We start from the raw sequence: 25,909 nt of genomic DNA, 5'->3' as shown, positions 1-25,909 counted from the left end.
CCTGGCTTCGTAAGGAGCAGTTCCAGAGAATTGCACGGGGACTCCGTGACAATGGTAAAGGAGCATTCAAGAACAATAAGGCCATTGCGGAGAAACTAAATGAATTTTCTTTGCATTTATCTTCACGGCTGAGCATGTGAGGGAGATTCCCAAACCTGAGCTATTCTTTTTAGGTGACAAATCTGAGGAACTATCCCAGATTGAGGTGTCATTAGAGGAGGTTTTGGAACAAATTGATAAACTAAACAGTAATAAATCATCAGGACAAGATGATATTCACCCAAGAGTTCTGAAGGAACTCAAATATGAAATTGCAGAACTACTAACTGTAGACTATAACCTATCATTTAAATCAGCTTCTGTACCAAATGACTGGAGGATCGGTAATGTGACGCCAATTTTTAAAAAGGGCTCCAGGGGTGATCCCGGCAATTACAGGCCAGTGAGCCTGACTTCAGTACTGGACAAACTAGTTGAAACTATAGGAAAGAACAAACTTGTCAGATACATAGATGAACATAATTTGTTGGGGAAGAGTCAACATGGTTTTAGTAATGGGAAATCATGCCTCACTAATCTACCAGAATTCTTTGAGGGGGTCAACAAGCATGTGGACAAGGGGGATCCAGTGGATATAGTGTACTTAGATTTTCAGAAAGCCTTTGACAAGGTCCCTCACCAAAGGCACTTAAGCAAAGATGTCATGGGATAAGAGCGAAGATGCTCCCATGGCTTGGTAATTGGTTAAAAGAGGAAACAAAGGGTGGAAATGGTCAGTTTTCAGAATGGAGAGAGGTAAATAGTGGTGTCCCCCAGGGGGCCGTACTGGGCCCAGTCCTATTTACCATATTCATAAATGATCTCGAAAAAGGGGTAAACTGTGAGGTGGCAAAATTTGCAGATGATACAAAACTACTCAAGATAGTTAAGTCCCAGGCAGACTGCGAAGAACTACAAAATGATCTCTCAAAATAGGGTGACTGGGCAACAAAATGGCAGATGAAATTCAATGGTGATAAATGCAAAGTAATGCACATTGGAAAACATAATATCCACTCAATGTGCAGTGGCAGTCAAAAAAGCAAACAGAATGTTGGGAATCCTTAAGAAAGAGATAGATAATAAGACAGAAAATATCATATTGCCTCTATATAAATCCATGGTATGCCCACGTCTTGAATACTGCATGCACATGTGGTCGCCCCATCTCAAAAAAGGCACATGGGAATTGGAAATCTTTCAGAAAAGGGCAACAAAAATGATTAGGTTGCTGGGTTAGATGGGTCTTTGGTCTTACCCAGTATGTCCATTCTTATGGTCCACCACAGCTCCTAGATCCTTCTCAGCACTGCTGCTGCCAAGCCCAGTTATCCCCCATTCTGTATTTGTGCATTTGTTTTTTCTTTCCTAAGTGTAGCACCATACATTTGTCTTTGTTGAATTTCATTTTGTTGTCGATAGCCCAGTTCTCCAATTTATCAAGATCCCTCTGAATTTTAGTTCTATCCTCCAAAGTATCAGTGGCCCTCCTGCCACCGCCCAGCTTTGTGTCATCTGCATATTTGATCAGTACGTTCTCTATTCCTACATCCAGCTCTTTAATACAGATGTAAAATAACACTGGACCCAGAATAGATTCCTGTGGAACCCCACTTGAGACCTCCTTCCATTCTGACTTTATTCCGTTAATAGTTACTTGTTGTTTGCGTTCGTTTAACCAATTATGTGTCCATTTAATGGTAGTTCCGCCTAGCCCATATTTCTCCAGTTTACCTATCAAAATATAATGTGGGACTGTCTCAAAAGTCTTGCTGAAGTCCAGTTATATGATCTGGAGGATGGTGTGGATTGCACTCTCAACAAATTTGCAGATGATACTAAACTAGGAGGAGCGGTAGATACGCTGGAGGGCAGGGATAGGATACAGAGGGACCTAGACAAATTGGAGGATTGGGCCAAAAGAAATCTGATGAGGTTCAATAAGGATAAGTGCAGGGTCCTGCACTTAGGACGGAAGAACCCAATGCACAGCTACAGACTAGGTACCGAATGGCTAGGCAGCAGTTCTGCGGAAAAGGACCTAGGGGTGACAGTGGATGAGAAGCTGGATATGAGTCAGCAGGGTGCCCTTGTTGCTAAGAAGGCCAATGGCATTTTGGGATGTATAAGTAGGGGCATAGCCAACAGATCGAGGGATGTGATCGTTCCCCTCTGTTCGACACTGGTGAGGCCTCATCTGGAGTACTGTGTCCAGTTTTGGGCCCCACACTACAAGAAGGATGTGGATAAATTGGAGAGAGTCCAGCGAAGGGCAACAAAAATGATTAGGGGACTGGAACACATGACTTATGAGGAGAGGCTGAGGGAGCTGGGATTGTTTAGTCTGCAGAAGAGAAGAATGAGGGGGGATTTGATAGCTGCTTTCAGCTACCTGACAGGTGGTTCCAGAGAGGATGATTCTAGACTATTCTCAGTGGTAGAAGAGGTCAGGACAAGGAGTAATGGTCTCAAGTTGCAGTGGGGGAGGTTTAGGCTGGATATTAGGAAAAACTTTTTCACTAGGAGGGTGGTGAAACACTGGAATGCGTTACCTAGGGAGGTGGTGGAATCTCCTTCCTTAGAAGTTTTTAAGGTCAGGCTTGACAAAGCCCTGGCTGGGATGATTTAATTGGGGATTGGTCCTGCTTTGAGCAGGGGGTTGGACTAGATGACCTCCTGAGGTCCCTTCCAACCCTGATATTCTATGATTCTATGAGGGAACCCTGACATAGTGGCAGCATGGTGGGATCATTTTGAACCAGAAGCACAAACCTCAGGATGATAATAGGACTTTTTTTTGCTTCTTTTGGTTGCTTGGAAAGCAGGGAGGTTTGTTTTTTTTAAAGGACACTTTTTATTTTTGCCCTTTCTTTTTCTAAAGCTGAGAGCAGCTGGAGGTTTTTTTTTTTTTTTTACTGTGCCTGAAGGCAGAGGAGTTAAGTTATAGCAAGGGAATTCACAAGCTGTTTTTTTTCTTCTTCTTCTTCTTCTTTCTAGCTCTTGGGTAGGGCTGGGCTAAGCGCAGGAAGGCTAGGATTACAGAAAGTGATGTCCAGAGAAAACTAGAATTAGCCAGTTTTGAAGCTGAAGAGAGACAGAAAGAACATGAAAGGCAGATGGCCTTAAAGCGCGTGGAAGCGGAGGCAAAGGCAAAACGCTTGGAAGTGGAGGCAGAGGCAAAATGCTTGGAGATGGAAATGGAGGCAAAACGCTTCAATACGGAGTTAGAGCTGAAGCGCTTAGATCTGGAAAGGGCTAAGATGGATCTACCGGATAACCCTAACAATCCTTCCCCAAAAATCCACAAATGGGAGCGACTATGTCCACAGTATGATGAATCCAGTGATATATCTGAATATTTCATCACCTTTGAGAGACTGTGCAAACTCCGTGCAATTCCTGACGATCACAAGATGACCACATTGGTAGCAAAAATGACTGACAGAGCTCTGGACATATTCAACAAAATGCCTATTGAGGATGCTTCTGACTATGCTGGGCCTTTAAGGGCTGTGGGGGGAGATACCAGCGAAAGGAGGACACTCAGGCCTAAGAATAGTAAACTATGCTTTATTGAAGGAAGGAAGAACTTACGCTCCAATCTGCGCAGGGATCCCCTAGGACGCACGGAGGGGCTGCAGGGGGCTCTGGCCATTCGGGACAGCTGACCAGGCAGGACTCCACCTTGGGGGAGTCCTCTGCGGAGCTATATTCTCCGCGCTTATCTCGGGGTTACATGGGGTCAACAGCTGGTTACATTCTTATATATATATAATTTATACTTATTACATAAACTGACTCGTTTACAGGCAAAAATATGCTTAGCTATGCTACAATATCTTTTGGCAGCTTCTGTCGGACAAAGTTCATTGAAACTGCCTGCATCCTCCGCTTACATCCAGTCACATACTTAGTCCACCACTTAGCTCCTCGCCAATCTTCCGCAGTCTTGCCCCTACACTCCACCCCTTGGCAGACTGAGGTGTATTAGTTACTGCCACCAGCGCACTTCGAGCGTGCGCACTGGTTTGGGGGTTGCCAGTCGGGCTAGGAGAGCGGAGGAAAAATTCACACAGCATTGAAGAATGACAAACACCCATACAAAATCCAGTAGTCCAATCAATAGCAGGAGTCTGATGCATCTCCCCCAGGCGCCGAGATCCGGAAGCCAGGAGGTTAGCCACTGCCAAGGGTCATCCCTTACAGAAGCCTCAGAGCCTACGTCATGTAACACCTTCAAGTGGTCCATCATATTATGAACATGAGTCTCTACGCGCTTATCCTGATTTGAGTAAAAACAACAACTTTCTTTAATCAAGGCACAAATGCCGCCTTGAGCAGCTAATAAGTAGTCCAACGCCATACAATTCTGTAATACAACTTGCAACAAAGAAGCTACTTCTAATTGCAGGGCTTGGATTGCATCTATGGTATTATTCTCTATAATCTCCAATGTGGCTGAAATATTTACAATAGCCCGCTCCAGTTCGGCCACCCCTAGCCAGGGGAGGAAAGCGTGGACAAACTGATGGAAGCCCATGGGTCTCTGCACAATGGGGTTTGGGCTCCGTCATGGGCGTGCCACCAATATGTAATTATGCACGGCATGAGCGTGCATGGTTTGCATTCCATACGTACAGGGGAGGAGCCGTCCCAATGTGCACTGTCCACACCATTGGTTGGGTAGGGTTTTATATGCCCAATGGCCACATAGCCAGTACAGCCCCGGCAATCCTGCTGTGAGGAGCCATGTGCTATCTGAGGCATTGCGACACCAACTATCGGAGCTTTGGTCACACTGAGACCAGTAATGTGCATGCGGGGTTTGCCCGCGCCTAATTGTGCTGAGGGGCGTTCTCCATACAGGGGCACTGGCATTGTAGGAATACAGAAAACCACGGGTATGTAGTCCTCACTCGCCCCAATGCCACCACCGTTGGCAGAGGGTGGTGCCATTGGTATAAATCAAATTGGTTTCGGAGGAACCGGAGCAATTGTCACTCAAGACCCATGGCTCTCCCGCCATCCACTCACTGTGCGTTTCCGGTGGGCCAGCAGTAACGTTAAACTGCCCCGTGTCTGGCAGGTATTCTGCTATCACTGCACACGAGGAACGGGGAAGTTTTCCGACAGGATGAGCGGCATCTGTCGCCGCAGGCCGCTGAACACACCAATACACATCCCCCAGTATCACTACCAGTGTCCCTTGGCGCCAGTAAGGGGGTGTTTCATAGAATCATAGAATATAAGGGTTGGAAGGGACCCCAGAAGGTCATCTAGTCCAACCCCCTGCTCGAAGCAGGACCAATTCCCAGTTAAATCATCCCAGCCAGGGCTTTGTCAAGCCTGACCTTAAAAACCTCTAAGGAAGGAGATTCTACCACCTCCCTAGGTAACGCATTCCAGTGTTTCACCACCCTCTTAGTGAAAAAGTTTTTCCTAATATCCAATCTAAACCTCCCCCACTGCAACTTGAGACCATTACTCCTCGTTCTGTCATCTGCTACCATTGAGAACAGTCTAGAGCCATCCTCTTTGGAACCCCCTTTCAGGTAGTTGAAAGCAGCTATCAAATCCCCCCTCATTCTTCTCTTCTGCAGGCTAAACAATCCCAGCTCCCTCAGCCTCTCCTCATAACTCATGTGTTCCAGACCCCTAATCATTTTCATTATACTTAGGGAGAAAAGTGGTGTTGTTAAGGGCCCAGGATTCATTCCATGGCACTGCGGCCCATGGATGCCAGCGCTTGCCAATTGGGGGGTATGTGCACAGTACCAACAGTCCGACTTGTTACCTGTTAGTGCCACTGACTGCATCCACTGGATGGCTGAGTTGTGGTGCCATGTGGCTTGGGCACCTATTGCAGCTAAAATCAGTTTGAGGATTATTCCGTAGAGAACACGCCGTAGGGCCATCGCCGGTGTCGGCCTTCGGGTGGCGCGACCAGGATGCTCCATGGACCCATCCAAACTGCAGTGCGGCGGTTATGGTTGCCTGGAAGAAAGACACTTAGAGGGCACATAAATTGGGGTATCTTCTCCTCTTAGCAGTACGAGGTGAGTATCCCCAGGACCATCAACTAGGATTTCCCCTTCGAGCGGGTTATGTTTGGTGGGGTCGTGGACCCAAACTGCACGTCCAGTCGAGCCGAACCCTCCTGCTCGAGTGGTGGGTGCAAGCACATCCACCTCCTGGACATCAGGCAACCCAATGCGCTCGCAAATCAACTGCGCAATACATTCGCCTTGGGGGAGGGTTACTGCCTGCGGGCCATTGTGAACCAACAGCACCTTAACCTCCCCGGTATAGTCAGTGTCGATTACTCCTGCCGCAACATCTATGCCCTTAAGGGCCAGACTGCTGCGTGGGGCAATGCACCCATAATAGCCTTGCGGGAACCCTATGGCTAAGCCAGTACTTACAAGGTTCCGGCTATTGGGCTAAAGAGTGAGGCCCTCTTGAGGGACCCGCAGAATCGAGACCAGCACTTACGGGGTGGCCCGAATGGGGAGGCGGGCTTGCAGGTGGAGGCGCTGCACTCGCAACACACGGGGCCACTCGACCTCCCTCTTGAATCTAGCTTACAGGGTGGAGCCATACAGAGGGCGGTCACTGAGCGCAGCCGTGGCCTGGTGGAGATTGACTCCACCCGGCCAGGGACTCAGTGGGACATAGTTTGCATAACTGTTCTTTAAGCAAGCCATTCACGCGTTCGATAAGCCCGGCGCCCTACGAGTGGTATGCGATGTGGAACATCCACACAATCTGCCATCCCCTAGCCCATTCTCTTACTTCCATTCCCGTAAAATGGGTTCCCTGGTCACTTTGCACCTTGAGTGGGGATCCATAGTAGCAGATGAGTTCTTCCAACCCCTTTATAGTCTGCTCCTGTGTGGCGCTTGCGCATGGGTATACAAAGAGCAGACCTGAATATGTGTCTGCTGCAGTTAGTACGTATTTATGTTGCTGACTTTCAGGCAGCGGGCCGATGTAGTCCACCTGCCATACTTCCCCAGGTTTCTGACCTTGCTTCAGGTACCCCTTCTCTGTTTTTAAGCGCTGTGGGGAGAGCCTGGCACACTGTGGGCAGTGCTGACTGGCATCCCGCTGCGTACCGATCATGGTCTGCAAGCCACAATTGGTGGCCCATTGCACTGCTTTTTCCCCTCCCAGATGACCACTCTTTTGATGTATCCATTCGGCCAGGCCGGGGGCAGCTACTACATAAACTGACTATGCCATCTACCTCTCTGTTGAACCGGGCCTCCTCTGATTCTCCTGTCAGGTGGGCGTCTACATGACGAATAGTAATGGGCCTCTGGCTACAGGCAAACCCAAAGGGGTTTGTCATACACCTTCCAGCCAGCCGCATGCCAGATGGCCATCCACTGTGTCATGCCTTTGTAGACTGCCCAGCTATCCGTATACAGATACAGGGGCCCTGGGTTCTCTGTGATGGTCCTGAACGCTGCCCGTAGCTCAGCCCACTGGCTAGACAGGCCACGGCCAGTTTCGAACAGTATTTCCTCAAGGCAGGGATTATATGCGGCCGCTCGTCACCATCGTTCTGCCCCCCTGTACAAGGCCAATCCATCAGTAAACCACGCAACCTCTCATGGTTGTTTGGTTAAGGAGGTGTAGGGAGGGGCCTCCATACAGGGGGGCTGAGGCACTTTGAGGCACTTCGACCGGGGGAGTATAAGTGTGCTGGCCCTGGAGGGCAGTTCCTCAAAGGTGACAGCACCGAAAAGCCGTGCGTGTGCACTGATAATGCTTGCCTGGGTCATTTGCATATGCAGCTGCAGGTAGTGTTTCCACTTCCATAGGGTCTGAGTCTGGGCTACCCCAGTCCGTGTGAGCGGGCTTTCATCCTGGACCCAACCCATAATTGGAAGCAGGGTACACACCTTTACAGGCTCTGCGCCCGTTATGGGCTCAGTTTGCTGCAGGGTCCACACTACTGCAACCAGCTGCTGTTCAAGAGGTGTATAACACTCAGCCGAGCCTCGCAGGCATCGTGACCAATAGCCTGTAGGCTCCTTTCGAGACGAAGATTGCTGCCACAGCCCCCAAAGGGCCACATGGTCAACGACCGTTAACTCAAGTTCAAAAGGGGTGCCTCGTCTGCCTGGGCTCAGCACTGCATGTAGGCTGAGAGCCTCTTTAGCCTGCTGAAATGCAGCATGCTGCTTGGCCCCCCAACTAAACGTGGCTTTCTTCCGGACTACTGCTTGTATGGGCTGCAAGATCTTCCCTAGATGGGGAATAAATGTGCGCCAATACCCAAGGAGGCCCAGGAAAGTTTGGGCTTGGCTTATGCTAGTGGGCTCTGGGAAGTGGGTAATTGTTTCGATGGCTTTTTGGGGATCTTTGGGGCACTGACCAAAGTATTCCCAAGAAGATCAACTCCTGGCTGGGCCCCTGGATTTTACTAGGGTTGACAGCCCATCCCCTGGCTGCCAGAGCCTGCAACACATTGTTCTTGGCCTCGGAGAGTGCCGCTTCATGGAGCCCGCTCAGCAGGACATCATCAATATAGTGCTCTAGTATCACTCCCTCTGGAAGAGTCACCTGCTCCCGGTCTCGACTAACCAACTGGTGGCAGATGGTAGGGCTATGCTTGTAGCCCTGAGGCAGCACAGTGAACGTGTAATGCCAATTCTCCCATGTAAAGGCAAACTGATCCTGGCTCTGTGGAGCAATGGCAAGGGAGAAGAAGGCATTTGCCAAGTCCACCACAACATGCCACTGCCCTACCCACGTTGCGAAGCGCTCCATGATGGAGACCATGTCGGGAACTGCCGCTGTCAGGATTGGGGTGACCCTATTCAGGTTGCGGTAGTCTACTGTCCTGCACCAGGTTCCATCCTTTTTATGCACTGGCCAAATTGGGCTGTTAAATGCGCTCATGGTGGGGCGAATGATGTCCGCCTGGAGCAGACCTTTAACGGTAGCGGTTATTTCCTCGTATTGTGTCTCGACAACGGGCCGCAATTGTGGGTACCGTCCCCCTCCCCAGGGGACTCGTCCTCGCTCGTCTCCCAAATGTCCCCATCCCAGGTCTCTGGATCCCAGTCGCTTTTGCATACCAGTGCACGTACGGCAAGGGGACGCACGTCTTGCCATCCTGCCTTTCGCCGCCAGCGGTTCGCAAGGTGAGCCGCCATAACTGTGCAGCGGTGCTCTAACCAATCGGTCCGTTCGGCCATACTGGTAATGACTTCTTGGGTTAGTGAATGGGCCTCGTTTTCTTGCTGCAAATCAGCCTCTAATCTTCCCATCCTCTGGCGCTGAACCAGCAGTGCCTTGTCCACCGTGCAGAGCGCGGTCAGGAAGACCCATCCCAGGTCCCCCGCCGCTTTTCACTCTGTGGGTCCTACTTTGTCCAGCTGGAGCTTGGATATCAGTTCCTCCAGCCTAACTGGAGTAAAACCCCCAGCTCCTGCTCTAGCTCCAGCCATGCGACGGGGGCAACCAACCCCACCAGCTTGCGAGCCACCGGTGCCCACCGTCCTGTGGAGGGCCACCCGGGAATGCGGCTCTCTCCCTCCCCCTTATCCTTCCTTCCCCAAAGAGGCATCCCTCCACTGGTATCCTGTTCGGGACGCCAATTGTGCCCACAAGGGCTGTGGGGGGAGATACCAGCGAAAGGAGGACACTCAGGCCTAAGAATAGTAAACTATGCTTTATTGAAGGAAGGAAGAACTTACGCTCCAATCTGCGCAGGGAGCCCCTAGGACGCGCAGAGGGGCTTCAGGGGACTCTGGCCATTCGGGACAGCTGACCAGGCAGGACTCCACCTTGGGGGAGTCCTCTGCGGAGCTATATTCTCCGCGCTTATCTTGGGGTTACATGGGGTCAACAGCTGGTTACATTCTTATATATATATAATTTATACTTATTACATAAACTGACTCGTTTACAGGCAAAAATATGCTAAGCTATGCTACAATATTTTTTGGCAGGTTCTGTCGGACAAAGTTCATTGAAACTGCCTGCATCCTCCGCTTACATCCAGTCACATACTTAGTCCACCACTTAGCTCCTCGCCAATCTTCGGCAACCTTGCCCCTACATATGGTAAATTTAAGGATTTGGTTTCGAAACAATTTCAAATTACACCTGAACTTACAGAGTAAAATTTACAGCCCTTAACAGAGGGACTGGACAAAGTAATGTGGCTTATGTAAACCAGATGAAGGATCTGTTAGATAAATGGGTCAAAGGAAGTGGTGTAACTAGCTTTGAAGGGACGTGTGATTTAGTTATACAGGAACAGTTCCTGACTGTGACCAATGATGATATAAAACAGTGTTTATGGAATAAGAAAATTATTATCCCATTCCCATGCTGCTGGGGGAAGACCTGGCCAACCATGTGAAGCTAGCCCAGAGGGTGGGAATGGTCACCCGCAGCCAGGTGAAGCAAACCTTCACACCTAGCTCTGTCCCTGAGCCTTCAACAAGGGCCCTGCCTGCGTTACCAGAGACCCAGACTGAGGTGGTGGAACCAGACTCCATGCCAATGTCTGCAACAGCAGTAGTGGATCCAGTTGCAGAGACCCAGCCAGAGCCAGGCCCAGAACTGGAACTGGCGGAGCAACCAGCACCAGAACCATTGCCAGCACTGAGTCCAGCGCTTGCAACCCTGTCTGCAACCCCAACACCAGAAAGCACCACCAAGGCCGCCCTGGCAGCAGCAGCAGCTAAACCTACACAAGCAGAATATGGACCCTGGACTTCAGGAAAGCAGACTTCTACTCCCTCAGGGAACTGATGGGTAGGATCCCCTGGGGGAATAACATGAGGGGGAAAGGAGTCCAGGAGAGCTGGCTGTATTTCAAAGAATCCCTGTTGAGGTTACAGGGACAAACCATCTCGATGTGTCGAAAGAATAGTAAATATGGTAGGCGACCAGCTTGGCTTAACAGTGAAATCCTTGCGGATCTTAAACATAAAAAAGAAGCTTACAAGAAGTGGAAGATTGGACAAATGACCAGGGAAGAGTATAAAAATATTGCTCGGGCATGCAGGAATGAAATCAGAAGGGCCAAATCGCACCTGGAGCTGCAGCTACCAAGAGATGTTAAGAGTAACAAGAAGGGTTTCTTCAGGTATGTTGGCAACAAGAAGAAAGCCAAGGAAAGTGTGGGCCCCTTACTAAATGAGGGAGGCAACCTAGAGACAGAGGCTGTGGAAAAAGCTAATGTACTCAATGCTTTTTTTGCCTCTGTCTTCACGAACAAGGTCAGCTCCCAGACTGCTGCGCTGGGCAACACAGCATGGGGAGTAGGTGGCCAGCCCTCTATGGAGAAAGAAGTGGTTCTGGACTATTTAGAAAAGCTGGACGTGCACAAGTCCATGGGGCCGGATGCATTGCATCCAAGAGTGCCAAAGGAGTTGGCGGCTGTGATTGCAGAGCCATTGGCCATTATCTTTGAAAACTCATGGCGATCGGGGGAGGTCCCAGATGACTGGAAAAAGGCTAATGTAGTGCCCATCTTTAAAAAATGGAAGAAGGAGGATCCTGGGAACTACAGGCCAGTCAGCCTCACCTCAGTCCCCGGAAAAATCATGGAGCAGGTCCTCAAGGAATCAATCCTGAAGCACTTACACAAGAGGAAAGTGATCAGGAACAGTCAGCATGGATTCACCAAGGGAAGGTCATGCCTGACTAATCTAATCACCTTCTATGATGAGATTACTGGTTCTGTGGATGAAGGGAAAGCAGTGGATGTATTGTTTCTTGACTTTAGCAAAGCTTTTGACACGGTCTCCCACAGTATTCTTGTCAGCAAGTTAAATAAGTATGGGCTGGATGAATGGAATATAAGGTGGGTAGAAAGTTGGCTAGATTGTCGGGCTCAACGGGTAGTGATCAATGGCTCCATGTCTAGTTGGCAGCTGGTATCAAGTGGAGTGCCCCAGGGGTTGGTCCTGGGGCCGGTTTTGTTCAATATCTTCATAAATTATCTGGAGGATGGTGTGGATTGCACTCTCAGCAAATTTGCAGATGATACTAAACTAGGAGGAGTGGTAGATACGGTGGCAGGTAGGGATAGGATACAGAGGGACCTAGACAAATTGGAGGATTGGGCCAAAAGAAATCTGATGAGGTTCAACAAGGATAAGTGCAGGGTCCTGCACTTAGGACGGAAGAATCCAATGCACCGCTACAGACTAGGGACCGAATGGCTAGGCAGCAGTTCTGCGGAAAAGGACCTGGGGTGACAGTGGACAAGAAGCTGGATATGAGTCAAAAGTGTGCCCTTGTTGCCAAGAAGGCCAGTGGCATTTTGGGATGTATAAGTAGGGGCATAGCCAACAGATCGAGGGACATGATCGTTCCCCTCTATTCGACATTGGTGAGGCCTCATCTGGAGTAGTGTGTCCGGTTTTGGGCCCCACACTACAAGAAGGATGTGGATAAATTGGAAAACGTCCAGCGAAGGGCAACAAAAATGATTAGGGGTCTGGAACACATGACTTCTGAGGAGAGGCTGAGGGAACTGGGATTGTTTAGTCTGCAGAAGAGAAGAATGAGGGGGGATTTGATAGCTGCTTTCAACTACCTGAGAGGTGGTTCCAAAGAGTATGGTTCTAGACTATTCTCAGTGGTAAAAGATGACAGGACAAGGAGTAATGGTCTCAAGTTGCAGTGGGGGAGGTTTAGGTTGGATATTAGGAAAAACTTCTTCACTTGGAGGGTGGTGAAACACTGGAATGCGTTACCTAGGGAGGTGGTGGAATCTCCTTCCTTAGATATTTTTAAGGTCAGGCTTGACAAAGCCCTGGCTGGGATGACTTAGTTGGGGATCAGTCCTGCTTCGAGCAGGGGGTTGGACTAGATGACCTCCTGAGGTCCCTTCCAACCCTGATATTCTATGATTCTAAGAGGCTCAGCCGGAGCCTGAACCCCAACCTAGTGCACCCTCGGAGAGCAGGTCACCATCCCCCGAACTAGCCCCATCCCCTGCATTGCTTCCCGAGGGACCAAGCCCAGGTCCACCATCCAGCGAGGAACTGAGGTCTCCAGCATCAAGGGAACAGTTCCAGGCCAAGCAGGAAGCAGATGAAAGCCTCCAAGGAGCTTGGACCGCGGCACGGAGCAACCCACCGCCTCTCAGCTCTTCTAATCCATCCCGGTTTGTGGTAGAAAGAGGACTTTTATACCAGGAAACTCTTGCTCGTGGACACCAGGAAGACTGGCATCCTCAAAGACAGTTGGTAGTTCCAACTAAGTACAGGGTAAAACTCTTGAGCTTAGTCCACAATCATCCTAAGGGCCATGGTGGGTGAACAGGACCAAAGACTATTTGGGGAGGTCATTCCACTGGGAGGGAATGGGCAAGGACATTTCTACCTATGTCCGGTCTTGTGAGGTGTGCCAAAGAGTGGGGAAAACCCCAAGACCAGGTCAAAGCCCCTCTCCAGCCACTCCCCATCACTGAGGTTCCCTTTCAGTGAGTAGCTGTGGATATTCTGGGTCCTTTTCCGAAAAAGACACCCAGAGGAAAGCAGTACATCCTGACTTTCATGGATTTTGCCACCCAATGGCCGGAAGCAGTAGCTCTAAGCAACACCAGGGCTAAAAGTGTGTGCCAGGCATTAACAGACATTTTTGTCAGGGTAGGTTGGCCCTCTGACATCCTTATAGATTCGGGAGCTAATTTTCTGGCAGGGGCCATGAAAAGCCTGTGGGAAGCTTATGGGGTGAACCACTTGGTTGCCACTCCTTACCACCAACAAACAAATGGCCTGGAGGAGAAGTTTAATGGAACTTTGGGGGCCATGATTCATAAATGAGCACTCCAATGATTGGGACCTAGTCTTGCAGCAGTTGCTTTTTGCATACAAAGCTGTACCACTTGCCTGTTTAGGGTTTTCACCATTTGAACTTGTATGTGGCCACGAGGTTAAGGAGCCATTACAGTTGGTAGGGGACCCGGTCATAGTCTGGAAGGCACTTCAGGCCCATAAGATGGAAGCATCGTGGGAAGGGCCATTCACGGTCCAAGAGTGCCTGGGAGCTGTTAATTATCTCATAGCATCCCCCACCTCAAACCTAAAGCGTACCATGTTAATTTTCTAAAGCCCTTTTATTCCAGAGAATTAAAGGTTTGTCAGATTACAGCCCAGGGAGGAGATGATGCTGAGTGGCCTGAAGGTGTCTGCTACGAAGGAAAAAGTGACGGTGGCATGGAAGAGGTGAACCTCTCCGTGACCCTTGGGATTATGCAGCAACAGCAGATCAAGAAGCTGTGCACTAGCTTCGCGCCGATGTTCTCACCCACCCCAGGACTGACTGAACGGGCATACCACTCCATTGACACAGGTAATTCTCGCCCAATTAGAGCCCAACCTTACCGGGTGTCTCCTCAAGCCAAAACTGCTATAGAACGGGAGATCCAGGACATGCTACAGATGGGTGTAATCCGCCCCTCTAACAGTGCATGGACATCTCCAGTGGTTCTAATTCCCAAACCAGATGGAGAGATACACTTTTGCGTGAACTACCATAAGCTAAATGCTGTAACTTGCCCAGACGACTATCCAATGCCACTCACAGATGAGCTATTGGAGAAACGGGGATGTGCTCAGTTCATCTCTATCTTAGACTTAACCAAGGGGTACTGGGCAAGTACAGCTGGATGAATCCACCAAGGAAAAGTGAGCCTTCATCACCCATGTAGGGCTGTATGAATTTAATGTGCTTCCTTTCGGTGAAAAATGCACCCTCCACTTTCCAAACACTGGTAGATGGTCTCCTAGCGGGATTGGGAAAATCTGCAGTTGCCTACCTTGATGATGTGGCCATCTTTTCTGATTCCTGGGCAGAACACCTGGAGCATCTGAAAAAAGTCTTCGAGCACATAAGGGAGGCATGACCAACTGTTAAGGCTAAAAAGTGTCAAATAGGCCTAAACAGAGTGACTTACCTTGGACACCAGGTGGGTCAAGGAAGTATCTATCCCCGGCAGGCCAAAGTGAATGCTATCCAAAAGTGGCCTGTCCCAAAGTCAAAGAAACATGTCCAATCCTTCTTAGGCTTGGCCGGGTATTACAGGCGATTTGTACCGCACTACAGCCAAATTGCCGCCCCACTGTCAGACCTAACCAAAAAGAAAGCCAAATGCAGTACAGTGGACTGAACGTTTAACCAACTTAAAGCGACACTCATGTCTGACCCTGTGCTAAGGGCCCCAGACTTTGACAAACCTTTCCTACTAACCACAGAAGCATCCAAGCGTGATGTGGGGGCAGTTTTAATGCAGGAAGGACCGGATCAAGAATTCCATCCTGTCGTGTTTCTCAGCAAAAAACTGTCTGAGAGGGAAAGCCACTGGTCAATCAGAGAAAAGGAATGTTACACCATTGTCTACGCTCTGGAAAAACTACGCCCGTACTTTTGGGGACGGCGTTTCCACCTGCAAACCAACCATGCTGCGCTACAGTGGCTTCATACCGCCAAGGGAAATAACAAAAAACTTATTCGGTGGAGTTTAGCTCTCCAAGATTTTGATTTTGAAATTCAACACATTTTAGGAGCTTCTAACAAAGTGGCTGATGCACTCTCCCATGAAAGTTTCCCAGAATCAACTGGTTAAAATTGTCCTTGAAATGTGGAAAATATTGTTAGTTTTTATATAATCAGTAGTGTCTCTAGAGGTGCATGTGTCTTATTAATTCTGTTTTCTCCTAGAGCTCTAGGAAGAATTCACAGCCAATGTGGAGCAGGATGTCCAGCACTGTCTATAATTTGGGGGGCGTGTCATAAACATACAGCTAAGGGTAGCATAAAATCCCTCCTTTACCTGTAAAGAGTTAAGAAGCTCAGATAACCTGGTTGGCACCTGACCAAAAGGACCAATAAGGGGAGAAGATACTTTCAAATCAGCGGGGGAAGGTTTTTGTTTTGTGTTTCTTTGTGTTCTCTCCGGGTCAGCGAGGAAGCAGGGCAGGGAAAATACATCTCCTAAAGCCATACCTGAACTAAACATCTAAGATTACAAACTGTAAGAAATAGGAAGGAAATGCATTAGATAGTCTTTGTTCTAGCTTGTAAATTTTCCCTGTGCTATAGTAGTCTTCCAGCAGATCTCAGGGAAGTTAAAATCCCCCATTAATAAAAGTTCATGTGTGTTAGCTAATCTGGTTACCAGCTTGTAGAATGACTCATCTACTTCCACTTCCTGATTTGGTGGTCTATAATAGACCACCACCATAATATGACTACTGTTCTTTTCCCTTTTTATCCTCACCCAGAGACTCTCAGTAGATCTGTCGCTCACTTACTCTTGGAAGTCGGAGCAAATGTATATATTTTTGATTACAGCACAACTATATCCATCAATACTGGTACTCCATTCATGAGAGTTGTCCCACCAAGTCTCTGTAATGCCAGTGAAGTCGTAATTTTCTTTATATACCATGACTTCCAGTTCATCCTGCTTGTTCCCATTCTCCTTGCATTTGTATACAGCCATTGAAGATATTTCGCAGACTGCCTTCTTGCTTTACCCCTTACCTTTTTAATGCAGTTTTGATTTCTAGTCTCTTCTCCAGAAATAGTGCATTCCCCTTGTTGTCATTACTTAAGCCTGGATGTGCATTGGCCAGGTTTTTGTCACCATCTCCCATAGGACCTAGTTTAAAGCTCTCCTTCCCAGTATTTGATAGATGGAGCCCATCCCAGCATAGTAATCCTTAGTTAGTGTACCTGTAGCTCCTGTGGGGCTCTTGTACTGTGCTTTATCGACAATAAACCTGGCCTAGCGCCTTTGCCACTGAACCGAGCCTGTGGTCGATCTTATGAGTAACATTGTGGTCTGCTGATTGAACATGCCACTGTCTGCTAGTGCAGCTGACGCTGAAGCTTCAAGAACAGCAATACTGGCAGCAGTAACAACACTGCACCAGCAACAACATTCCACAGCACTAACAACAAGTTTTCTAGTCTTCAGGTCCTTCAAGATTTTGGAACCAGCAGTTTTTCATCCTCACCTTACTTTTATTCATAGATTGGAAGCAGAAAACAAGCTTTCCTGCTTTTTCAGCTTCCTAGCTGTTCTCAACTTTGAATGAACTATTTATTAAACTGAACTAGTTGAATAAACTGAAATGGAGAAAATTATTCTCTGTGCACCTACAGAAGAGGATACTGCTGTTAAAAGCTGGTTTGGCACTTCAGCAAACTCTGGTGCTCCAGGTGCTTAGCCAGTGACTTCCATCATTTGACTTTCTTTAAAACTTCAGCAGCAAACACGTACTACTTGATTATTATTTTTATTTCCTTTGGATTGTTGTAATAGATTACCTTAAATTTAGACCTTAACATAGGTTGTAATAATTTCAGATTTAATTTTAAATAAGTATTTTTTTAAAAGAAAAATAGTTAATATAAATTTTAAAAATCCAAATTTTTTATTTAAAAAAACAAAACCCCCATAGGCTTCTCTCCACCCTGTGAAGCAGCCATCCTGAACATGGAAACAGAAATGGGTACTGCTAGTGGCTGGGGGGAATTGTCCAGTTAGGTACAAACCTGGGATTCAGAAAACCAAGATTCAATCCCCTGCTCTGCCACAGACTGTGTGTGTGACCTTGGGCAACTCCTTTAGTCTCTCTGTATTTGAGTTCTCCGTCTGAACAATAGGGATAGTAGTATTTCTCTAAATTTCACATAGGTTAAGGCCAAAAAGGACATTAGATCATATAGGCTGATCTCCTGTATTCCACAGCATTTAATATGTAACCTATAACTTAAATCACCCTCTACCAGATGACCTGAGGATAGCCAATCTAACAGCAATTTTTTTTAAAAAGGGTCTAGGCAGGGCCTTTCCTGGCAGTTACAAGCTGGTAAACCCAACTTCAGTACAAGGCAAATTAGTTGAAACTATAGTGAAGAACAGAATTATCAGACACATAGATGAACATGATATGTTGGGGGAAAAGTCAACATGGCTTTTTTAAAGGCAAATCATGTCTCACCAATCTATTAGAATTCTTTGAAGGTGTCAACCAGCATGTGATGGTGATCCAGTTGGAATATCGTATCTTGATTTTCGGAAAGCCTTTGACAAGATCTCACATCGAAGGCTCTTCAGCAAAGTAAGCTGTCATGGGATAAGAGGGAAGGTCCTCTCATGGATCAATAATGGGTTGAAAGACAGGGAAGGAATAAATGATCAGTTTTCATGGTGGAAAATGGTAAATAGTGGGATCTCAACATATTCATAAATGATCTGGAAAAGGGGGTAAACAGTGAGGCGGCAAAGTTGTCAAATGATGCTAAATTACTTAGGGTAATAGTGAAGTCCAAAGCTAGTGCAAAGGATAGTGAAGGATAGGATAGTGAAGTCCAAAGCTGACTGCAAAGAGTTACAAAGGGATCTCACAAAACCTGGGTGACTGGGCAAGAAAATTGCAGATGAAAATCAGTATTGATAAGTGCAAAGTAATGCACATGGGAAAACATAATTCCAACTAAATATACAAAATGATGGGGTCTAAATGAGCTGTTACAACTAAAGAATGAAATTTTGGCATCATGAATAGTACTCTGAAAACATCAGCTTAGTGTGCAACAACAGTGAAAAAAGCTAACTGTGTTAGGAACCATTAGGAAAGAGATAGATGATAAGACAGAAAATATCATACTGCCAGTATACAAATCCATGCTACACCCACACCTTGAATACTGAATGCAGTTCTGGTCTCGCCATCTCAAAAAAGATATATTGGAATTGAAAAAGGTACATAGAAGGGCAACAGAAATGAGTAAGGGTATGGAATAGCTTTCATACGAGGAGAGAGTAAAAAGACTGGGACTTTTCAGTTTAGGAAAGAGACAGTTAAGGAAGGATATGACAGAGGTCTATAACATCATGACTAGTGTGGAAAAAGTGAATAGGGAAGTATTATTTACCCCTTCACATAACAGAAAAACCAGGGGTCACCCAATGAAAATAATAGCCAGCAGCTTTAAAACAAACAAAAGGAAGTACTTCTCACACAACACGCAGTCACTCTGTGGAGCTTGTTGCCAGGGGATGTTGTGAAGGCCAAAAGTATAAATGGGTTTAAAAAAAGAATTAGATAAATTGATAGTGGATAGGACCATCAGTGGCTATTTGCCAAGAGGGCCAGAAGTGCAATCCCATGCTCCAGGTTCCCCCTAACCTCTAACTGCCAGAAGCTGGGACTGAAATACAGGGGGTGGATCACTCGATAATTGTCCTGTTCTGTGCATTCCCTCTGAAGCATCTGGCGCTGGCCACTATCAGAAGGAAGGATACTGGGCTAGATGGGCCACTGGTCTGACCCAGTATGGCCATTTTTATATTCTTGTGTATGGTGATTGGTAAACATGGTGTGGGGAAAGAGAACTCAAATATCACACTACTCATCACGAAGTGCACAGAGAACCAGCTAGTTATCACAAACATATTTCAGCAAACAACGAAGCACAGAACAACATGGATGCATCCCCACTCTTGTCATTGGCATTTAATTGACTCTGTCATTGTACACCAACAAGACCATCAGTATGTAAAAATCACCTGTACAATGTGGGGAGCATGCATGTGGTCTGATCATCGGCTTGTGAGATGTAAAATGACAGTGCTCCTCCAATTAAACCAGCGCAGATGTCGTCACTCTCCAGTACCCAAGCTCAGTGTGCACATAATGAAATCTGAGCTCACATGCTCCAGACTTGCTAAAAAATGTGAAGCTCTCACACTTTCTCAGTCAGACATAATGAACACTCGCTTTGCCTGGTCATCTTTTAAGGAAACAGCATTTGATGTATCTAAAGAAGTTCTCAGCTTCGTAAACAGTGAGCATCAGGACTGGTTTGACAAAAATGACACTGAGATAAAGCAACTCCTGACATCCATGCATGCATGCTCTTCTCCAGTTATGGATAAATAATAAAATCTCATCTATTAAAAAGATGGCTTATTCATGTATAAAGTGTAATTTGCAAACTAAGTTTTGCCACAAAAGATAGCTGTTGAAAACATGAAAGCTGAGCAGCTTCAATCAGTGACAGACCAAAAGACTCCATATAGTTTTTTTGATGAGCTAAAACCATGTACGACCTTCACTCTAATGGTACCACTCCTATCTGGAATGCAGATGAGTCACTGCTGCTGGTCGATCGTGGACAAATTCAGAAAACATTGGCTGAACACTTCAAAGAGGTGCTTAACTGCCCATCCACCATGTCAGCATCAGCTCTTGATGATCTTGAACAACTTCCACTTCAAGACCACCTCTCAATTCTGCTGAACATATCTGAAGAGTGGAAAGCTGTCAAGCAAATGCAAATGGCAAAGCAGATGATATTTCTTTGGAGATCTTCAAAAGTGGGCTGATCAGGGAATGGGCTGATCAGGGAATTCACTGACCTCTATCTATGGTTTTGGAAACAGGAGTCTGTGCCACAGGAACTTAAATGCCAACATTAAAACAAGGGTGATGTCAAGGTAGGGGTCTCCTACAGACCACCTAACCAGAAAGAAGAGGTGGATGAGGCTTAAACAGTGAACAAAATCATCCAAAGCACAGGACTTGGTGGTGATGGGGGACTTCAACTATCCAGACATCTGTTGGGAAAATAACATAGCAGGACACAGATTATCCAATAAATTCTTGGACTATATTGGAGACAATTTTTTATTTCAGAAGGTGGAGACAGGTACTCGGGGAGAGGCTGTTCTAGAATTGATTTTGACAATTAGGGAGGAACTGGTTGAGAATTTGAAAGTGGAAGGCAGCTTGAGTGAAAATGATCATGAAATTATAGAGTTCATGATTCTAGCGAATGGTAGGAGGGAGAACAGCAAAATAAAGACAATGGATTTTAAGAAGGCAGACTTTAGCAAACTCAGGGAGTTGGAAGGTAAGATCCCAAGGGAAGCAAGTCTAAGGGGAAAAACAATAGAGACAGTTGGCAGTTTTTCAAAGAAACATTATTAAGGGCACAAAAGGAAACTAGCCCACTGTGTGGGGAAGATAGGAAGGATGGCAAGAGACCGCTCTGGTTTAACCAGGAGATCTTCAATGATCTAAAAATCAAGAGAGTCCTACAAAAAGTGGAAACGAGGAAAAATTAGGAAGGATGAATATAAACAAATAAAACAAGTATGTAGGGACAAAATTAGAAAGGCCAAGGCACAAAATGAGATCAAACTATCTGGAGCCATAAAGGGTAACAAGAAAACATTCTACAAACGCATTAGAAGCAAGAGGAAGACCAAGGACAGAGCAGGCCCTTTACTGCTTGGGGGGGAAATAATAACAGAAAATGAGAAAATGGTAGAGGTGATGTTCCCCTGGTGTTATCTGGACCTATGTTCTGCTAGGTCACTCTAATCCTTGACTCGGAGCGACCATTACCCTGCTCTGCTGTGAGTACCCCCACTCCTGGGCTGTTCACACGCAGCCTCTGGCATGTAAGCTGTTTCTTGGATTGTGCGACTGAATGACACTAGCCAATATCTCCGGTCCCAGACACAATCCTAGGAACATCTGTCTTGCAGTGTCCAGTTATACCCACTGGACGCTGCAAGCTTATATGAGTTTGTCAGTTTAACAAATAAATTGATATGCACCAAGCTTGTTATCCCAAAGGGAGTCTCTGACACCCTTCAAACCAAATGCACTGCTTCAGGTAGAATAAACAAACACATTTATTAACTACAAAGATAGATTTTAAGTGATTATAAGTCAAAGCACAACAAATCAGATTTGGTCAAATGAAATAAAAGCAAAAAGCATTCTAAACTGATCTTAACACCTTCAGTGCCCTAACAAACTTAGATGCTTCTTACCACAGGATGGCTGGTTGCCCTTAGTCAGGCTCTCCACTTTGATCAGTGCTTCAGTCGCTTGGTGGTGATGTCTGCAGATGGAGGTGGAAGAGAGAGGAAGAGCCTGGCAAACATCATTCCCTTTTATCATGTTCTTTATTCCCTCTTGGATTTGCCCCCCTTCAGGGTCAGGTGAGCATTACCTCATCTCAGTCCCACACTGACCAAGGAAAAGGGGGGTGACTCACTCGAGAATCCAACATATCCTGTGTTGCTGCCTAGGTCAGTGTCCTTTGTTCCTGTGAAGCTGGGCTGGGTTTGTCCAATACATGCCCTGATGAGGTAGGAACTGCCCCTCTGCTCTTGGAGAGTTTTGCCTGGGCTTCTTTTAAGCGATGAGGATACATTTTCAGCCACATAACTATATACAACCTATAACATTACTACAATGCTTCGTGCATCATGAGCCTTCTGAAGACACCCATGACAAACTTTGCATTGGATACCACACAATCATATTATAAGGATGAATATAGAGGTGTAGGGTGCTCCCCCAAGGTACAGAGTATCACACAGGTGTTGTCTAACCTGCTCTTAAAAACCTCCAGTGATGGAGATTTCACAACCTCCCTAGACAATTTATTCCAGTGCTTAACCACCCTGACAGTTAGGAAGTTTTTCCTAATGTCCAACCTAAACCACCCTTGCTGCAATGTAAGCCCATTGCTTCTTGTCCTATCCTAAGAGGTTAACAAGAAAGATTTTTCTTCCTTCTCCTTGTAACAACTTTTTACATACTTGAAAACTGTTATGTCCCCTCTCAGTCTTCTTTTTTCCAGACTAAACAAACCCAGTTTTTTCAACCTTCCCTCACAAGTCATGTTTTCTAGATCTTTCATAATTTTTGTTGCTCTTCCCTGGACTCTCTCGAATTTGTCCACATCCTTCGTGAAACGTGGTGCCCGGAACTGGACACAATACTCCAATCGAGGCCAAATCAGAGCGGAGTACAGCAGAAGAATTACTTCTTGTGTCTTGCTTACAACACTCCTGCTAATACATCGCAGGATGACGTTCACTTTTTTTGTAACAGCGTTACACTGTAGACTCATATTTAGCTTGTTATCCACTATGATCCCCAAATCCCTTTCCGCAGTACTCCTTCCTAGGCAGTGATTTCCCATTTTGTAAATATGCAACTGATTGTTCCTTCCTAAGTGGAGTACTTTGCATTTGTCCTTATTGAATTTCATCCTGTTTACTTCAGACCATTTCTCCAGTTTGTCCAGATCATTTTGAATTCTAATGCTATCCTCCAAAGCACTTGCAACCCCTCCCAGCTTGGTATCATCTGCAAACTTCATAAGTGTACTCTCTATGCCATTATCTAAGTCATTGATGAAGATATTGAACAGAACCAGACCAAGAACTGATCCCTGCAGAAGCCCACTCATTATGCCCTTCAAGTATGACTGTGAACAATTGATAACTATTATCTGGGAACGGTTTTCCAACTAATTATGCACCTACCTTATAGCAGATCCCTCTAGGTTGTATTTCCCTAGTTTGTTTATGAGGTGGTTATGCAAGACCATATCAAAAGCCTTAGTTGAGAGGCTGATGAAGAGGTGTTACAAAGAGCTACGTTACCTCTCAGGGTTATGAGACGAAATATGCTAAAAATTGCGAGTTGCTCAGATACTCTGGTAATGGGGGCCTTATAAATGCTGTAGATAGATTAGAGAGAATCCTCCCTCCACTGGGGAGTTGGGCATGTCCTTTCCCAGGTTCACTTCACCTTCAGCCATACCCAATCTATCTCCAGTTCTCTCCTGGAGGGGAGAATGTCAGATCCCTGGGGGGTGAGAAAAGGAAAGATTAATCCTGCAAACGTTCTCCTTGTCTATTTCAGCTCTGGGCTCCTGATCCCCTGAACCTACAGCTCATTCTGTTCTGCTTGTCTAGATTCCTGTCGGGGGGCCAGTCCCTGAAGGCCGTCACTCTCACAGTGCCTGCAGCTGGAACGGGGGAGCACTCATTGCAGGGGGCCTGGGAGCAGCTGAGCAACCATTGAACTCAGTGCTCTTTCTGAGACCAACTGGGAGTGGCTTTCAGTGGCAGGGTGTAGAGACTCACCCTCCTTTCATCCCCAGGTTAGTGGTGATCCCATGGGACAATAAGCATGTGCCCTGTCTCTCGCTCTCATCATCACTGGAGTTGTGTCTCTCTGAACTCTCTCCATAGATATTCACACACTGCCCATGTACATAATGGGAAACTCCTGCTTGTGGGGGGAGTATGGCTTCACTCTGCATCAGTACCTGGTGTGACTGTGATTGACCTGATGACAGGTTTCAGCTTGGATTATCAGATTGACACAGTAAGTACTGAAACAACCCCCTTTCCAGGAGGAATCTGTGTTTCACAAAGGGAGGAGAAGTCTCCTGGGCTCTGTTGATTGTCACTGACCAGGCCCCTGGAATAGAGAATACAGAAGGGGATAAATTGGGACCTGAATAGGATGCCGCTGCATCTGCCAGCTAGACTCAACCTGGCCAGAGGGGATGGAGATCTCAGCAGAGATGGGAATCTGGGGCTCAGCAAGGCCAAAAGGTGGGGAGCTGCCTTAGCCAAGACTAGAGGAGGGAGAGGCCAAGATGGGCCAGGCCATAGGAGTCACAGAGAGTCTGTGGGAGGAGAAGAGATCAGGGTCAAGGATACTGCCTTTGGGAAGCTGAATGAAGGGAGGAGACAGAGGGCTACAGCTGGGCTGGACTAGAGGAGGCTCCTCTTTCCTCAGAAAGGTCACTCGCTTCCATAAATAAACTTCTTTCAACAGCCTGGCCCCTGCCCCAGCTCTGCCCCCTACTCTTTCTCCTAGCAAAGAATTCTGAGTTCTTGGGCTGATCCACACACTCTGGGTCTCTGAGCACCCGGTCTCCCTCCAGCTCCCAGGCTTTGAGCACTTTGTCCATGCACCCCACCGTCACCACTTCTTGTGCTCCCTCTTGGCCTCCATGCATCTCTCCGGTGCCTGTCTGGCCAGCTCGCCTGGAACAGACAGTGTACGTTTCCCACACAGGACTCTTGCTCTTTTCCAGGTGTCCCTGAATTGGCCATTAATGTTGCACAATCACAGCAGCATCTTCCTGCCGGACAAAAGAGAGCTGCTGCTCATTGGTGGTGGTGGGAACTGCTTCTCCTTCGGGACCCATCTCAACCTGCGCCCCGTCTGCGTATGCCTCAGCAACATCCTGACCAGTCAGTGATGGGAGATAAACCAGGATAGAACCACAGAGCTGCGGCTTGGGAAGATGGTGCACTTACATACCACAGAGGCCAGGTGGCCCTGTGGCAGAAGTGGCTGTACTGCGGCCCAAGCTGGTGATGTGGTCCCACAAGGGATTGCCACCCAGAGCAGTAATCTGGCCTGATGGCAATGGGGAGGTCCAAGGACACAGAACAGCAACATGACCCTGGGGCAGTAGGGAAGTTGAAAAGTAGCTGAAGACCCAGAGAGGTGATGTGACAGCATGGTGGTCTGAGTGGTGGGAAAAGTGGCCGGCATTGCATACATGTATGTATCCTACTTTTTTTCTATTGTTCTCTCATTGTTTTACATAGTAAAATAAATAATCATCTCAAAACTGCTTTTTGTGATGGTGCCACAACCCCTCTGGATGAAATGAGGGAGCCGGCCTACTTCCCAGGTTATGCAGTAGAACCACAATTAGCCAGAGATTGTGTGTGGGGGGGGGGGGGTTGTAGGGGGGCTGGGGGCAAAACATTTGTTTAGTGTAGGGAAGACACTAGGCAGACTCAGCCCTGCAGCTCATGCCTCACGTATCCTGATGCACTCCCATCCCATTATAGGCAGTTTCCCTGTTCCATCAAAGCAATCAGTCACCTCCACAGCTGTTGGGTAGGGTGATGCCAGAATCCCTGGAGATCTAGAAGAGAACATAAAAACAGCCACACTGGGTCAGACTAGCCCAGTATCCTGTCTTCCGATGCCAGGTGCCCCAGAGGGAATGAACAGAACAGGGAATC

The 25,909-nt window shown here is 47.1% G+C and overlaps 1 protein-coding gene across 7 annotated transcripts in view; it reads left to right on the top strand.

Moving 5' to 3' along the window:
• The window catches only part of LCMT2 (leucine carboxyl methyltransferase 2), a 79,313-nt gene extending 53,807 nt beyond the window's left edge, over positions 1-25,506 (top strand). For all 7 annotated transcript variants that reach the window (XM_075125413.1, XM_075125397.1, XM_048837650.2 and 4 more), the window contains 3 exons: positions 23,825-24,012; positions 24,104-24,239; positions 24,961-25,506. In XM_075125413.1, coding sequence (XP_074981514.1) covers positions 23,825-24,012; positions 24,104-24,239; positions 24,961-25,128 — 492 coding nt within the window. In that variant the 3' untranslated portion in view covers positions 25,129-25,506. The remainder of the gene's footprint in view (positions 1-23,824; positions 24,013-24,103; positions 24,240-24,960) is intronic.
• Positions 25,507-25,909: the final 403 nt, after the last annotated feature.

The sequence above is a fragment of the Caretta caretta genome, chromosome 1 (assembly GCF_965140235.1).
Source record: "Caretta caretta isolate rCarCar2 chromosome 1, rCarCar1.hap1, whole genome shotgun sequence".
In the NCBI taxonomy this organism is placed as follows: Eukaryota; Metazoa; Chordata; order Testudines; family Cheloniidae; genus Caretta; species Caretta caretta.
Note: the sequence above shows the minus strand (reverse complement) of the source record. Positions and strands in the feature narration are given on the sequence as shown.